The sequence below is a fragment of the Athene noctua genome, chromosome 6, assembly GCF_965140245.1.
Source record: "Athene noctua chromosome 6, bAthNoc1.hap1.1, whole genome shotgun sequence".
Lineage (NCBI taxonomy): Eukaryota > Metazoa > Chordata > Aves > Strigiformes > Strigidae > Athene > Athene noctua.
Genome location: NC_134042.1, coordinates 25,802,190 through 25,820,786, shown reverse-complemented (window position 1 = coordinate 25,820,786; position 18,597 = coordinate 25,802,190). Strand labels below are relative to the sequence as shown.

The 18,597-nt window shown below is 37.1% G+C and overlaps 1 protein-coding gene across 1 annotated transcript in view; it reads right to left on the bottom strand.

Annotated features, from left to right (window-relative positions):
- MIPOL1 (mirror-image polydactyly 1) overlaps positions 1–18,597 on the bottom strand; it is a 186,762-nt gene that overhangs the window by 131,742 nt on the left and 36,423 nt on the right. The window contains exons 4-6 of the mRNA XM_074909904.1: positions 6,456–6,642; positions 3,537–3,672; positions 2,471–2,576 (exon numbers count right to left, since the gene is read on the bottom strand). Of these exons, the coding sequence (XP_074766005.1) occupies positions 2,471–2,576; positions 3,537–3,672; positions 6,456–6,642 (429 nt within the window). The remainder of the gene's footprint in view (positions 1–2,470; positions 2,577–3,536; positions 3,673–6,455; positions 6,643–18,597) is intronic.

Sequence of the window (18,597 nt, the reverse complement as noted above, 5' to 3'; positions counted from 1 at the left end):
TTTAAATCAACACCTTCTGAAAATATGTTAATTTACTGCTTGCAATATTAAACATTCTCTTCCATCATGGATATCATCTGCCTTAACTCTACTTTTTCTTATTCTCTCATGAAGCATTTCACAGATTTACACTTTTTCTCTTCACTTCTTCCTCTGAACAAAGTAAAAATCATGAAGTGTCAAGCTTTGGGTTATTTGTTTATGAAGACTGTTGTAGCTTCATTTTAAAATGGCCTTTGACTTCAGTTTTTCTGTTCTTTCCATGGGACTTGTTCAGGTAAAACCCATCAGTTAGAGGGTTACATTTTAAAATGGAATTGCAATATTCCTCAAAGTAGATAACATTTTTATGGTGTACCTTTCTGATGTTTTTTACAATATAATTTTGTGGAGTAATTTTCTTATCATAAAGTCAGTACCAAGTAATAATAAAAATGTAAACACCCATATTTAGAAGCTTGACTCTACCATGTGTTATACACTGCAGTAATTAAACATTAACTAGCAACATAAAATCACAGCAGCATGTGTTCTCCTCTACTCAAAGGACTTAACACAAGGGGGAAAAAGTTTTTCCTTAAACACACTGAGTCTTTTTTATTAGGTTCTGCTTGTCCATTAGAACTCTCCCCAAGGCTCTTATGAGAAAGAGACACATAGACTTCCACAAATTCAGTTTGGTTCACATCATTCCAGATTTTAAAACATTTATCAAAACTTGGTAACATTCTTAGAACTGTAAGACAGGAAGCAAAAAACCCATGAAATATTAACGATGCTTCCTTTTGGCAAACAGCTTAAGTAGTAAGGAGCCTCTTGCCCTCTCTCTCAGCATTTAAAGGATTTTATACTTCCTGAACTTGTAAAGTGAGAAAAAAAGGTATTTTTTAAAGGTCATCCCTATTACACATTGTAGCTCTCCTTAAAATTTGGCTTATTTTTCCTTTAAAAAGTAATAACTATGTTCACTATTATATCCATATTCATGCCATAGTGTTTTGAAGAGAATATTATGCTTAAGACATAATTAGAAAGTTTAAACAGTAGTGTAGGAGAAAACTATTTACTAACAAAGATTTCAACTGTGTCCATAAAAATAAAAGTAAACATTATTTTGACACACCCTTCAACACACATTTCTTTCCAGGTTTTAATGAGCAATGAACACCTATATCAAAGAGAATATTCCTCTATTATAGGTACAGAGGTAAAACTCTGTGCAAATATCCAGGAAGAAACACAAAACTTGGGACTCAACCCAAACAATCTTCATTATCTTTCAGCTGCTGGACATAACTATGATATCAGTGTGGATTTTTTTTTTCTTCTGAAAATAAAACAAGCAGTTTATGTAAAATGAAATAAGAATAAAGTTATTCCTGTATTTCAATTTGTTTTCTGATACGTAGATTAGATTTGCCTTTCCCTTCCTCCACCACCAAAAATCTAGGAACCTTCTCTTCCATCTATAATATACACAGAATAAAGAGATTGAAATTACGTGGAAAGATAGTAATCTGTTTTTTCAGCTGTTATTTTCAGCTCCATTTTCCTGAAGACAGTTACTCCTTCCTTCAGTACTAATATTTTGAGTATAGGTATTAATACTATTAATACTATATGAAGCGTGCATAGTCTATGAGGACACAATTTTACCTAGCTTACACTTGATTTATGAACAAATGGTAAGATGCATTTATAAAAGCACTCAAACTAATTTCTTTGAAATACCTGGAGGAAAACCTCAGAGTTTTTCATCTGCTAGGTACACTGCACACACACTTTTCAATAATAAAAATACTCAGCTTCATTACTTCAGAAATTTCCAAAATTGTACAATACAAACTGTCTCCATTCTTGTATGTCCTCTCAAAGAACAACTAACAACAAATATAAACATGCATTCACTTTCAACTATAACTTTAAAACCTTTCATTTTGGAAATCTGTGTAAACTTCAAACACTGGAGACATACGATCATGAGACAAAAATTAATTATAACTATGAAAAAAATACATTTTTCAAGAACAGTAAGGGTCTCTGGTTGAGGTGCATGTATGACTATCTCCATACAGGGGGAGGGGGTTGTATTGCTCTGAACGAGCTAAAACAATAAGTGGTATTTGAACTGCTGGTTGAAAGGTAGAGGCACTGGTAATCATTATTTCCCCTTGTTTGTTCAGGACCTTCCAACAAAACAAACAACCTTTTTGTGATTGGATTGACATGGTGTTAACAATGCATTTAATGCCCAAATCAGTATGAATACAGGTAAAGCTCCTACTAATACCAGTACCAGGATGTTAAAGCCACCTATTTTCTAAGCAACTCTAAACAGCCACACATAAAAAAGAAGTCAAATCTTCCCTCCTTTAGCAAATAAAGCTAACATTCACTAGGCCACGTCATATAGCAACCGCGGGTACTGTATGAGCCACACAGACATCTGCTAAACGCTTGCCTACTGTACCTGCAACCTTTTCTGCAATCTTAGCTTCTGTAGCTCTCTCTTGCAGTTCTAAGTCCAGTTTTATTGTCTTCAGCTCCTTGTCCTTTTCAGATAGCTTATCTTGAAGCTGAATTGGACAAATGGACAGTAAGATTCTTATCTGGCTGAAAGAGTTAACCATCTCTTTTAACCACAACAAAATTTTAAATAATAGTTTCTTACCCCCAAAATACAAACACCAAGCAATACAACAGAAGTTCAATTAATTAAAGGACAAATATTAAAAATATCTTTTTTATCATTTGCCCTATCTTGCTCTGCAAGGCAAGTAGCAATGTGTGTACAATTATTTTTACTTGGGATTCTATTCAGATATCACCAGCTGTGGTCCTTCTCACTAAGGAAGTTCAGAATTCCATGGAATATAATGCAGGTGGTGTCTGCACAAATAGACTATTTCCTACCATGAGTACTGACATCACAGTCTAAAGACACTGCAGTGTAAAGGCATAATTTTTCATGTGCACATCAGACAGAAAACTCCTATTCTTTCACATGTTGAAGCCTTTCTTTTAACTGGGAATTCACTAAATCTGGTCTTGGACAGATATCTGTCACTGAATATCCAATGACACTTGATGCAAAGACTAGACTTTTCTGTTGTTTAGGCACATGCAACTGCTACTAACACTAGAAACAATGCAGTGTGCAAGTAGGATGGAATTTTCTTCCCCTCAAAAAAGAGGAGGTATCAGGGCACATTTATTTTCTGGACCACATGTACAGAAGCATGAGCTCCAGATTCTATTAATGAAATCCTGGTCTTGATTTTGGTCCTCCTTGCTTTTCATCTATGGTGCAAGAATCTATGTCAGTGATTAAAATTGTCAAAGGGTAGGATGAAACATTTTTTTTAATTCCAGAGAAGCAGTTGTTAAGCAGATACTAAGAATCAAAAATGACAGGGAAACTATTGATTGGTGCACTAAAATAAATAACAAAACTAAATTAGGAACAGTTTAAAATGTATGTTTTGTAAAACAACCATAAAAGAGCAAATACTGTGATCCGAATATCTCAATTGTACCTTTTTATTTTTGGCTCTCAGAGTGTCCAATTCTTTCAAAAGGAATGCAGTTTCTGTTTTTCCACCTAAATCTTCAGCATCCTTCCATAAGGATATAAATTCAGGGACCATTCTGTTAGCCATTCTTTCCATGTTTCTGTGTTTAGGAGGGGAAAAAAAAAGAAAGAAAAATAATGCAAAATCAGTTCTTCCCCACCCCCGTGAAACAAAATACACAGAAATAAATTTTCAAAGTTGTTAACCACTACAAATGTATTAAATAGTAAAAGGGATGTCTTTCTATCACTGCTTAAATATGTAATTCTGAAAAAAAACCTGTAAATCTGGAATAGTACATAAATATACCAAAGTACTAAGTCATCAAACAGATGAATATAAATTGGCTATGAAGCTATAAACAGAAAATGCTCAAAGGAAGCAAATATTAAAAACCTGTGCTTAACATGAGGAGCAATGAAGTAATATAATGTTTGGGGATCAAATTGATGCTCAGGTTAAAAGAAACCAAATTCCTCAGTAGGATGGACAATTCCACATGAAGTGAAATGAGAATATCCAGAAGACAAGACCTAGAAGTTATCTTGAAGAAATATTTAAAGTGATGGCATTATTCTAGTATACTATATAGTATAGTATTTTTTAATATATATAAAAAAATATATAGTATACTATTATATATATATATAACAGTACACTATATATTCCATACATATATAATAATAGGATATATATAGTATACTATTACTCTAGTATAGTATAGTATATAGTGTAACTGACAACAGGAATTCCATACTGTATACCACTCACAGTTTTAAGATAACCTATTTAGCCATAGACAGGGAAAAATAAGACAAGATCCAATGGCCAGAAAAATAGTTTCAAGGTAAGACTTTAAAAAGTCCTTGGCAATCCATCGATACTCACAGATCTCACTTGTAAAATGGCAGCAAAATGAGCAGATGAACGGATTAGAAGGGGGATTAGCAAATATTTTTAACATTTGCCTTCCTTAAGTGTTTTCTGTTTATAGGCTTTGTGGCCAATGAGTATTAAAAGTAGCCATGGAAAGCTATACTTTCTGAGCTATTTCTACTGTATACATTATTTTCATTATGTGTAATTCACACCCTAGGAAGAAAAGGGAAGCTATTGTTGCTCCAAAAAGTCATTCTCTTAGGTAGACAGTTGTTTGTACTCAGCCACCCCTCTCTTCACCTGCTTCCATTGGATTTGTTTTCTCCACAGTTAAGAAGGAAGTCAAGATCTGTACTCTGCAGGTAAACTACAGTGCAACCTAAAGCACATCATAGACAGCAGGGAGATTCACATCAAAAAAGTACTTAGTGTATTACACTCTATGTGGGGTGGAAGAGTGCTTGAGCTGCTTGTCTTCACTTTCAAGATACTCCAAAGCCTATTTCTCTTTGCTCTGTCTAGCAAATTTCATTTAGTACTGTTTCAGACTGCATGTGACAGATGTCTTGATACTATTGCCGACATTACAAAGCTCAAGGGTTTTTTGTGCATTTTCCACATCAGGAGATGTTTCCCATGAACAAGTTTGAATACATCTCATCATTGTCATCTGTCGATTCCTCAAATGTTTCTTTCCTGATGTCTAAAAGAAAATCTGAGAAGTCACACTGATGGTACATTAAGACCATCATCTACAATGCAAATCAACACTGACTCAACATTTCCTGAATCATTCTATATCAAGATATTTTATCATATTCTGATTGCAGTCTGTTTGGGGAAGGACAGATTTTGTACAGTTTATATAGTATCTACTACAATGAGTTTTTGGCCTATAGCTTTAGGATCGTACATGTAATGTATTTGCAGATGAGATGGTTCAACATGCTGACTGCTGTTAATCTCAGTGTTAAAGACCAGCCTGACCGCCAGTGTGAATGGTACTGGTGAAGGGTAAGAGCACAGTCTTTGGCTGAGTCTGTGCTGGACTGTACTTAAGCAGTCGGGATTATATTTGACTTTTAGTGCAGGCTGCATTGCCCTAATAGCATACCTCAGGCCCTAATGCAAAAAAAAAAGGCAACAAGACAGATGGAAAAGTAATATGAACTGGTTTTGGCCCAGTGGTTCACCACTAGATCACACTATTGACAACAAAATCAGGTGTAGAATCTGCCAGACAGATAAAGAATTAAGAGTATATTTTTCAAAATACATAACATATCTTGCAGCCTTGATCCCATTTTCAGAAGCAACTCTGTCACTCTCAGTTAAGACTTGGGTTTGAGAATGCCTGTCAGTCGCTCAAAACTGGTAGAGTGTTCTCTGGTCAGCTGGGTCTAACTTCATATATTATGTCACATACAGCATGCATGTATATGCTTCTTAAGACTGCAGTAGAGGGCCATAGTGCAGTACGGAAATTAATGACAATAAATTACTAAAATTAATAACGGCATAAACTCTTTGGAGTTTCTTTTCAAAACTGTATTTGCCCTCTCCAGATTCCCGTCACAGACTGCCTGCAAGGTATTGCAGCTCCTAATCTTTCACCCTCATCCAGACTTCACCCTGCTTTATTCCTGCCTCCTACTCACTAATTATACTGACAGTACACTGTGCTTGTTGTGTAAAGCCACAGATGCTACTAGACTTTTAGATCATCTTTCCTAATTCTGTTCAGTATGCTTTTTTAAAATCTTCTGGAGAGATCACAATCATTGAAATACCCACACAAACCACTGCCATGATCGTATTTTCTATCAGTGCTAGAGAATACAGTAGTGCAGTGCTGCATTCCACAAGGGAAGAAAGGTAGATATGGTGAGTCTAAGTTGATTCTCGGTTGGGAAGTAAACTTCCCTGTCTTTACCAAAAAATCAGTATGTATAGTGTCTGTAATTTGAATCCAGAAAAACTATATATAGGAGTATTTGTTTTTACCTTGATTCTTCAGGACCGGAATGACAATAATTTTGGGCTCCTCCTCTTTGACTAGTTACTGGAAAATCTGAAGTTTTCAGCACTTCACCCTCTGCGTGGATGAAAAATTCTGGGCTTTTTTGAGAATTCTGATGAAACTGAAACTCAACACAAAAGTCTTCTTTTTTCTGTTCCAGGATATGTGTTCCTAATTGGAAATAGAAGCAAACACATTTTTTCCTTTGGAGAAAGAAGCATAAACTTGAGATTTCTCATTTGAAAATGGCTTGCTGTATTCTTATTAGTAGCAGAAAGGAGAAAACAGTTTCAGATTCACAGCTTCCTCATCCCACTAAGGAACAAGAGCTGTGTTACCTAGAGCATGGATGTAGGAGTTAACAATCTATTTACTGGACTTTTCTCATGAAAACCTGAAAAATTCATCACCTTTTCCTAATTCCTCTTCCTCTTAAATGACTGCTTAAAATAATGCTGACCCTAGGAAATGATCTACCTACCTTTTCTAAAAATCAGCTCTACCCTAGTGAGACAAGATGAATTTCTACTGTAGACAGGGAAATTTGCAGGGTGCAAACCAGATTCTTATACTGAGATCTTTTCCAAATCCGTTTTGGCTACAAAAGGAGTATCAGCAAGCTGCAATTAGAACAACAAATTTAAGGCCCTATTATTCACTCCTGGAGAGTGTAAGGTACAGGCTCATTCAACTAAAGAACTTGAAGAATGTAAAGTGCAAATGGTGCCAAAGGGGAAAATTATCTGATTAACATGTTGAATGTGATAGTTAGTTCTCTTAAGCTTGGCTACTAGATATTTTTAGGACATATTTCTGATATCAAGGTATTTAAATGAAAGAAAGATCTACATACCATGAATGTTCTTTCATAAAGTAAGAACAAGTTAACTTTTAATTATAGAAATATATTAAAAATGAGGAGGAAGAAGCCTGAAAAAGCTGCAAATGGAAAATAGTGCATATATACTTCATTCTTTCATTTAGATTAGTAGAGAACAAACACTGGAGATTTTTCTCATTTAATAAAGTTAGTGTTTCCAAACATTTTAGATAAAATACATGATATGCATTCTTTGATCCAACTTATTACTTCATCCTCAAAAATAATAAGAAACTGTCTATATAGTTGCAATAAACTATAAATTACCTGAAACTACACATCAATCAGTATCAAGGTATCATGCTGTATGTAAGACACAAAAGCAGAGATTCCAAATCAAGAATACTAAAGACTCTGTAAAATCTGCTGCAATATATTACTCTCCTTGAAGAAGGAAAGGCACAGCCCATGGCACAGGAAACATCCTGAGGGCAGAGAGATGACTTGTGGATTGGCTGGAGACAGTTCAACAGGTTCCCATACAAAGTTACCTGTTACTACCTTGAGGAAAAAGTTATTGTATCTGCTGCTCATCCGTATTCTCCTTATCTACTTCAGCACAAATCCACTTGAATCCACTCTCACCATTCCTCTAAAATATAATCACTCATTTTTGTACTAGAGGAACAAGAGTCAGCAGCCTATCAGTTTCTTTGATTCTGAGCAAATACACATGTGGGGACCACAACTGGATAAAACATTTGTTCACAAGTATAATCTAACACTGCTTTCAGTACTGTGATTGAAATGTGTGTTTCTCAGATCATTTCACTGCTAATGCAGAAATTGAACACACTCCACAGCCACCTGGATTCTTTGAGTAAACATATGCTGTTGTTCACTGGCTTGAAATCCTGAAGGTTTTTAAGCAAAGATTTCCTTTTAAGTGCTGCTAGATTTTAAAACTGTATTCGACCTATTGCTCCTCCCTACAGTAAGTAGCAAAGATCTTTAAAGAAATGTGCATTAAAAAATTCACTATGTGAATTCTAAGAACGTGCCCCAGCTTGGGGGAGTGGCAACACATAAGGGCAAAATTTGGAATCTCTCCAAGTTAGTACTATCTGAAAACTAACCTAGTCTGAATTTCAATACTTGCAAAGCTTTTTATAGGGAGCCATACACTTGGTTGAAATGTGTTTCCATTTGATTTATATTAGAAAGAACTGCCTATAAAACATCGGCCTGTACACTTCTACCCATTTCGGATGCAGCGATCTGTGTATATATATATATATATATATATGAAAGCAAACTACAATGCTTCACTTGCCATAACAACTTTTTCTCCCTTTCTTCTCCAGGGCATCAATATTTTCTGTAAGCCATATATATCTGAAGTGTCTCAGGTGAAATGTGTTGCATTCTGTGGAAAGATTCAAGCACACATCTGTTGCAATAACCAGTGACTGGATTGCCATGAACCTTTGTTCCTTGTTTAGAATTACTGTGCTCTCCATGGCCCACCCTATATGAAAGCTGGAGAAGAAAACTTTCTCACTACAGAATCCTAAAAAGATCAGACAACATGAGCTACCACAGTTACACCGTGACAAATCAAAAAAAGGATTCTGTCCCTTTAGTGTGAGAGTAATCAACTGAACAAGTTTTTATTTTCACAGTTCCTGGTTTTTGAATTTACTGCTTGTAGTGATGGGACTTTAAAAAAAGTTCAGAGAGTCATTGCAGCTGGAAGGGATCACTAGAGAGCATCCTGTCCAGCCGCCCTGCTCAAGCAGTCCTGGGCAACCAGTTCTAGGTGACCCCCTATGTCCAGATGACTTTTGAATAGCTCCACAAGCAGAAACTCAACAACCTCTCAAGGGAGTCTGTGCCAGTGCTTGATCACCCTCACAGTAAAACATTGTTCCCTTATATTCAGATGGAATTTCACCTGTTTTAATTTGTGCTCATTGACTCTTATTCTATCAATGGGTACTACCAAGAGGAGTCTGGTGGCTTCTTCTTCATTCCCTTCCAGCAAGTATTACTCTTATTGGTAGGATCCACTCCCTTGAGCCTTCCCTTCTTGAGGCTCAGTCTCAGCCTCTCCTCATACATAAGATGCTCCACTCTTTATGGCTCTTTGCTGTACTTGCTCCAGTAAGTTCATTTCTTTCTTGTACTAGGGAGCTCAGACTGGATGTCACACTCTAGATGTGACCACACCAGCACTGAGCAGAGAGGATGGATCACCTCCCTCAGTCTGCTGGCAATGCTCTTCCTAATGCAGCTCATGATGCTGTTTGCCATCCTTGCCATGAGGGTGCATTGCTGGCTTATGCTCAATTTGCTGTCCACTAGGATCCCGATCCCTTGCTGTAGAGCTGCTTTCCAATCAGTTGGCACCAGCATGTACGTTACATGGGATTATTCCTGGCCAGGTGCAGGGCTTCACATTTCCCCTCGCTGAACTTCATGAGATTCCTCTCTGCCCAGTTCTTGAGCCTGTCGAGGCCCCTCTGAATGGAAACATAGCCCTTTGGTGTATCAACTACTCACAGTTATGTATCATTGGCAAACTTGCTGAGGGTATACTCTGCTTCATCATCCAGATCACTGAAGATATTGAACAGGACTGTACCTATTTTTCACTCTGGGAGTACACCACTGGTGACCTGCCTCCTACTGGACTTTGTGCAACTGATCACCACCACCTGGGTGCAGACATTCAGCCAGTTTTCAATCAACCTCACTGTTTACTTATTTAACCCATACTTTGCTTCTCTATTAGGATGTTATGGGACACAGAGTCCAAAGCCTTACCAAAGTCAAGGAAAACAACATCCTGCTTGATCCATGCTTTATTTCCTGCTTGTCACAACAGACCATTTTTGAGCTTGGATGAAGTGATCCTTGAATATCAACCAGCTCTCCTGAATCTCTCTTTTCTCCAGTCCTGTATCCTAGAGGATTCTTCCAAGCAGATATCTGAGGAGGCCAAAGTCTATTCTCCTGAAGTCCAAAGCTGAGGTCCTGATTTTTGTCTTGCTCCCTCCTCTCAGGATCCTGAACTCCAGCATCTCATGGTAACTGCAGCCAATGCTGCCTCCTGACTTCAATATCCACAATCAGCTCTTCCTTGTTTGTAAGTATCAGGCGCAGCAGACCAACTCTCCTTGTTGGCATCTCAGTCATTTGTGTCAAGAAGTTGTCATCAGTGGAATCCAAAAATCTCATGGATCACTTGCACCCTCCTTCCAGCAGATTATTGTTGAGATTCAAGAGGGCTTTCTGCGAGAGAATGGACATGTGAGCAATCCTGCGTGAGAACAAGACTGATAAGAGCCTCAGCTGAGCAAGAATGAGATAAGGATGTGACCCTGAATGAGGGGGGAGACAAACAACCCCTGGAAGTGGTTGGGACGGAAATAAGTTACACAAGGCAGGAAGCCTGGCAAGGCTGATGTGGCACTTTTTATCCAATCATAAGAAGGTTTAAAGCACGGGCCGAGTTAACTGTCCAGTCTTGAGGACTTGTACTGCATGTTACTCACATGTGCGGGAGAACATTATAAAAGGGCTTTCTTAGTTGTAACAAATGGGCATTGCTTGATCACATTGGTCGTGTGCGTGCTCAGCTCTCCCGCAGATTAGCGCCCCATGAGGTCCCCCATGACGACCAGGACCTGTGAATATGAGGCTTCTTCCAGTTGTCTGAAGAAGGCCTCACCTATTTCACTCCTCCATACCCTTCCCCTTACTGGCAGGATCCAGGATAATGCCACCTGGGTACCTGTGCTCTTGACCATCACCCCGTGAGCCATATAGTCACATGTAATACTTCCCAGGTCACCACAACAGTATTACTGGTGCCTACATGGAAGAGCAGCAGTTGGTAACAGAGGGTCAGAAGAGCCTCAGTGGCCTCTCTAAAACATCCTGAATGAGCTGCAAACAAGCAGCAAGGATCTCTAGATGACAGGTCATCATTTACTTTTTTTAAAAAAACAGAATGAAATAAACATGTCTGCATGATGAGGTAAACACCTGCATTAGCAGCTGAACTTCAGTCTAAATCTTTAGGCCATATCAAGATGCGAATTTTTATGCCTTCAACTGTAATTTACAGCAGCTGGAAAAAAAATTAAGAATGTGACTAGACCTGTGTTGGCATTTATTAATTATAATGTTGCTTCTTTAAGCAACTTACCTCTGCAGCACACTTTTTCATCCAGAGTCAATTCCCTCAAGAACATGGGTAAGACTAAGCAGCACCACAGCAAGACTTTAAGCAGCATTTTGGGAAATATCAGGCAAAATACAGAGGATCTGGATTTTTTCCTACTGGCTTTGTAAGAAGAGAAGATGATGGCAGCATCCTTCACTGAGAATTGGAAGCACTCTGTCTAAGGGCATTAAGGTTAGAGGTTTTTACTCATTTAATAAAGCTATAATGCATTTTTTTTTGGTCAACATGCTAAATCTGTCAGTTGAATGCTTTGGGGAAGACAATTTGAACACTGTCAGATCAGTTGGCATAGCGAATTTTTATTTTAAAAACCACTTTATTCTCCGTAGAGCCATGACACTCCCCCACCTCCCCCCAAGTAATTTAGGCCTTGGTACATGGTAGCTTGTCTTGCTGTTAAACTAAGTGGCAATATTAATCAATGCACTTCATTGTTTTTCCTCATGCCTCCTGCAAATTGTATTGTGCACTAATTACCAATGCTGCAGACACACACAGGGGAGTAAGTAGCATTTGCAATAATCAGGCTGCACAAGGAACGTCAGAGAAAGGGTAAAACAGCCTTGCAAGCTTTGGAAAAAAATGCTGTAGCTTTCATCAAGTGGTATCACCACCATTGATTCTGGTTCTTGAGTATACTAAACAAGTTATTTTCCATATAAAATAGAACGAGTTCAGTAGCCCAGATGAATATTTCACTATAGGGAAAAGCTGAACAGCTGATCTTCTGTATGTATTTATCTTGAACGAATAGCTTGTTCACATTGAGGGAAAGAAAAGCAAATGTTAGGAAGAAGGAATATAAAGACACTAGAATTAAAGTTGGGAATTGATTGTGAGGTACGTAAAGGGAAGATAATGCTGTCACAGCCCGAAACAGTAAAGGCAGAACAGGATTCAATGTTAAGCTGGGAGTGGTTAAAAAGTCAAGTAAACACATCAAACCTAACACATTTTGCAGGCAGCCACTATTTCTCATAGCTTCCTCTAATAAGCGGGGGATTGGCACAGAGATCTGGGAAAGCACAGCATTAGAGAATCCTGTACCAGTGCTAACACTATGGAAAGAAATGTTGAAGATGTAAGTGCACAAAAGATGTAGATTCACCTGGAAGACTAAGGAGGTAGTAGCTTCCCTTGTTATACCAGTGTACTCATCAGTCCTGTCACCCAGCAGAAGCCAAGTGGGCACTCCTTCCCGCTGTTTGTAGTTTTTCAGCACTCCACTAGCCAAATTGTGCTGATCAGCTCAGAGGTTTACAGGGGATCTCAGCAGAATAACAATAAAGGAAAACAAACAAAACGCAACAGAACATGCATGCAGCACCGCAAAATACACTGTTGGTTACAGATCTGCCTGCAGATGAGTATGGGGACATTGGAAGCCCTTGCTCCTCCAAACCAGATTCAAATGTAATAGTACTTACCGCTTGCTACCTATAGCTTCCTAGTATTTGTTTGAAGCTGGTCTGTAGCACAGACAAAGCATGTTCTCATTTGTCTGCAAAAGACTGCATGAATGAACCCCTAGAGGGATGGAAGTAAGAGGCAGAATAGGAAAAAAAGCAAAACAGGAATGAAGGGGATGAGCAATACATGCCCTGGCAGTGTGAGCAAAGCTGACTGCAAACTCAGTAGTTTACTCTTCCTACGTGATGCTGTTGGATTAAAAACATTTGAAAAAAATGCAGAACAAAATGTCGAGCCACATTTGAGGAACTAACTGTAATCCCAATTAATAAAAGCCCCCAAAATTCAGTGATTGACAAAATCTAATTTACTGCTAATCATTTATTTTTTCTGCTCAGTCTAAACAAGTACACAGCTTCAATTTCTATAGGGGTTTTTTTGTGTTTGTACAATATCAAAAGCTTTGAATTTCAAACAACAAGAGGGAATATTCACTACCCAAAAAACCTATCAAAGCAGAGAGTCATGATGCCCCTATACTAAACTAACCTATTCCCACTGGAATAACAGGACACACTTAATGCAATTTAAAAATACTTGCTCTTGCCTCTACCTGCAAACCGCACATCTACCTCAGCTTGCTGCACTGTCAAGTGTGTAAGAGCATTATATGAGAAATTCACTTTCTTTTTATTTTCACTAGATTAATTGCTATTCTTTATTATAAATTATCTAGATTTTTTTTGTACATTAATAATATTAAAAACATTTCTGAAAAGATAAATTTTGGGCATGTGTGTATGACAATGCACACAGACCTGCAAGTGTTCTAACAAGCTGTTAGGACAAGACAGTTGCTGCATTAATAAAAAGCAATTTTACTAGCTTCATGTGAAAAATGGATTATGGAATTGTCTGAAGTTCATAACATCTAAAGCCACTGGACTTGAATACTGAGTTATATATAATAAATAGAAATTAAATATTTAAGTCAATGGAAAACTTGAACCTGATAGCCACTAACTTTTCAAGCTATGTAAATGAAATTAGTACTATGACCAAATATTCCTTCATGAGCTGAAAATGATGAGTCAGACTTTTTGTCAAAGACAAACATTCATATACTCAGCTGTACAACTACTGGAACTTCCACCAAACGGAAGGACTGGGAGACTCAGATTGCTCAACAGTCACTCCTTACTGAATGATTAAAAGGCATAAATCCTGAAAATGACGGAGAAACCAAAATTAAAGGATTTTATAGGCATAAATATGCAAAGAAAGAAAATGAGGCTAGTGAAAGAAATCTGATCCTATTGCCTGGCATAAGTAGAAAGAAAAGAGTTGGTTTAGGTTTTATGCATTTTCAGAATGCCTGTTATTTCCTTTTTCATTCGTATTTGAGATGCAATGTACATGATTTACATACGTATCTCAAAGGGTGCTCACTATTTTCAACTTCTTCCTCACTATTTTGCCTTCCCCACAATCTGCAAACAAGTTTTCAGAGTTAATCACAGGAAGAGATGCTGCACTTAATTTTCAAGAAGAAAGTAATTCCTGTTTCTGGAAAACAGTTAACAAAAGCTTGGTACAAAAAGTACAAGGTCAGTATACATTTTCTCCAAAACAAACAAACAAGAAAAGTTGCAGCTTTACTCATCTTTGGACTTACTACAAATGTATTTACATTAGCAATTATTTAGGCTCCTTCAGTGCAGTGTAGTATACTGAGAACCAATAACCTGCAATTCACAGCAAATGGTTGTCCCTTCATGACATGCTTCTTCTAACATTTAAAGAGAACTGGGCAAATTGTAATGATTATTCAGTAGGACTCTTAAGATCTCATTAAATCTCTCACTTCTGTAGCACAGCAGAATGGCAGTCACATGAACCTGGTAACAAGTAAAGACTGAGCTCAGAGTATTTTTGTAATACCAAGTTAATTCTTTTTATTTCTCAGTGCTGTGACCAGCCAAAATGCCACATATAACCAGCCAAAGCCTTGGCAGTAATGAATAGGAAATGACCACACAGATGTATTGTACGTCCAGTGCCCCAATGATACATAACTGTGGGCCCTGCTAAGAGCAGCATAGGTCAACTCAGAAGAATGAAGACTATCAACTTACTTTTAAGTAACTCTTACTCAGAAAGGTCCTGGATTTTACTCTGAGATAGGATAACTACTCTTATTTTAAGAAACAAATCACAGAGGTTCATTGAAATAAGCTTTGAAAACAATGTTTTCTGGAAACTTTCACAGATATAAGGGATGCATAAGTACTGTGATAGCCATTTTAAAGTCATCAAGATTGAGGCACACAGTAATGAAGTAACTGGATCAAGGTCATTAAGCAAGCCATGGCAGAAGTAAAACTGCAGAAGTCCAAGGCTGTATCTTGGAGCCTGTGCTACCCTCACTGGTGGCCGCTCTGGCTCCTGTCTCCTCCTTAGAGACCTCACATTCTCTCTTTTGTCAGAGAGGCTTTAACAACTCGCTTCAGTTGGACTTCAAGAAAAAAAATACCATTTTTACTTATGAATCATAAAGTAACATTTACACAATCAAAAAATTAAGAGAAATTTCAAATAACTGAACTGGTATACTTTCACACTTCTTTATGATGATAATTTTCCTTCACATGACAAACTACTGTATCTGTACATTAGAAGTCAGACAAGCAGTGTACAGTATATACAACCTTCCTGTAATTTCAACAGTAGGCAGAAGAAATGAAATACCTTTTTTAAAATTTTCTTTTACATTGACTATCATTCTAATACAGAGAACTTCCAAACAATTAAAACTGTTTTAGAAGTCAGTCAGGTTAACAGAAAAATACAATTCAAATTAAGCTGTCCAAAATCATGATGAAAGAGAACAACATATTCTTATTGGAACTTTATTGAGCAAACTCTCTGAAAATGAAACAAGAAATAACCTAAGTTATATTTTGTATTAATATCTTAGTTTGTTCTATATCCCATGACAGATATACACACAGAAAAAGAGGCTTGAAAATATTTTGTCTGCTAAAATACAGACAAAACTCAGAAGTTTAATGGTTCATTTCTTTTATTCCTTAAAGTAATCTAAAGAGAACAGTGAATTCATTATGTGTTTTAAGTGTGGGGACATCTGTTTTACTTTGAATGCTTCTTTATTCACCTGTACTTGTGTGGAACCCTGGCAACACCCTTCATAAAGAAATAAATTGAGAAGGAGATTAAGAACAGTTGGAGTTATTCTAGCAAAGGCAATTTTTTACAATTCTCTGAGGATTCTGGTTATTTTAGTAATGATGTTTTCCTCGTCTGTCTCTCACTAAGTCTTTTGCCCTTCTATTTTGCATCTAAACAGCAATTGTGTACAAACTGGTGAATATTTAAAATAGAAAACCACTTCTAAGTCTTTAAATAGGCAGCCAATCATTATTTTGGTATTCACCGCAGTTAATCGTGATGCATTTATTAATGTGTAAATACCAGACATTTCCTTTGGCATTCCACTCTCCGTTTGCAATTCATTAACATACTGTTATTTTAAAATATTAGTCTCTGAGAAGACACCAGATTTTTGTTGGATTGGTCTCACACTTGAAAAGAATTTTTATATTCTGAATGCATCAAAACAGCAGAATCTCTAGGCAGATACTAAGTGGGATTCACTGAAACACAATGTCAGTTCTAATGGATGGATGATTGTGTTTGGTCTTTTGAAACTTTGAAGTATAGGTAAGTCTTGATCACACAAATTAATAAATCCTAAAGCTGGAGTTAACAATAACCATTACACCCAAATTCTGCAGCTTAGCCCAGCCAATTTTTCAAAAGGTCAGGTTGTGAACTGGAGAAGATCAGGGAGGTCCACCGCATAGCTTTGTTGCCAGGCATCTCTCGTCTGGATTGTTGCAGGCATTTATTAGTATTCGTCAGCAGACTCAACAAAGCAAACAAGAAATTCAAGCACGAATAATAAAATGAAATGCTGCTATATAACCCTTTGTCATTCAGCAAATATGGGACTTTTTAGCTACATTGTTCCTAAACCTGGGTTACTACTTTAATTTTTCTCCACAGTGCTGACTGAATGAGTATGCATGTGTGTTAAATGCAGAGCTCCCTTAACAACTGCAGGACTGCCATTTAATCTGTTGGTAGATGGACCATTTCCTGTGGGAACTCTAGCTATGATTTCCAGATCCACCAAATAAATCTCAGATTAAGATTCCAAATGAAACCTGCCTCTGGCAGATAAAAAATGTCAAGATGGATATAAACAGTAAAATTATAAATTATCTAGGTGTTGCACGATGACTTGATGTGCGTTTTTTGTTTACACTTTCCCCGATATCACAACTATACAAGGCATTCATCAAATGTCACACTTTCATAATATTGGAGGCATCATTAAAACTGTTTGGCTAAGGACCTTGAAGTGTTTAAGCAGTAGCTCAAAAGTATATTTGTGCAAAGTAGAAGAATAAATTTACATATCAGCAGCAGCTCATAAGGGATGGGTAAATATTCTGTTTATCTCTCATTGTAATTCAGGTTAGTTTAAATACAGGGTTTCAGGATATCATTACAGCCTATATGGAGTTATTACATAATTTCCAAACATAGTGTCTGCTAGAGTTTTACTAAGCATGCTGTGTTTATGTTTTCTAAACCAGCTAGAAACAAAGTAAACCCTCCCACCCAATTTTTCTTTTGCTATTGTCATACCAGACAATTGCTTTTCACATATAACCCCTTCTATTATCTAAATCTTAATGATCCAGAACTCCCTTTTATCTAGGCAGGGTCATGTTTCCTGATGCCCATTAATTATAGTGAAAATTCTCTTATCCAAATGTACTCAACCTCCCCTACCGCAAACAACCAACTAAGGCTTTGATGAATTAGAGTTCTAAACAAAATCCCAGAAAACTACAGCTTTAGAAGTGAAGAAAAACATTGTAATTTTAAGTGTCTAACATAAAAGAAAGGTCACTATATAAAGTGCAGCAAGACACCTTGCCCACACACCCTTTACTCCAAGTAAATGGTCTACTAAAGATGCAGGTGAACTCTCAGATAAGAGTCTCCAATGTACTCCCTGGAGAATATTTTTTTAAATATTTTTTTATTATTATGTCTTTCCTCTGAACTTAAGCTTCATTCTAGTTGTTATTAAAATAGAATCAATGAAGGTTTCTGAGGAATAAAATAACCACATTCCTCTTGCACTTGTGCTAGGTCTTCTAAATCTCCTTCTGAAGCACTACATAAAAATTACTGTGGTAGTAAGCACTGCTCTCCCTGAAGCCCATTTCAAGACATTCTCAAGTTAGCTGCACTCATACTTTAAACACTTAAGCGATTCAAAGTGCAATACTTCAAGGTGTGCATTCTCCCCTTCTTCAATGCTTGAAAGTACTCGGTGCATAGAAGGTACTATGCATTTTCAGTGTACTGTAAAGGGTCTAACAAAATCATATTCACACACTCCAGTGAGTCAGGCAGATAGTAGATACTTAATTGTGCTCTGATGAGGAGTCTTTCTGCATGCAGCTGGCCAGAAATGCACTGTATTTAACCGTTCAAAATGTACAAGGAAAGAAATGGGATAGAAAAAGGAGAGATGAAAACTTAT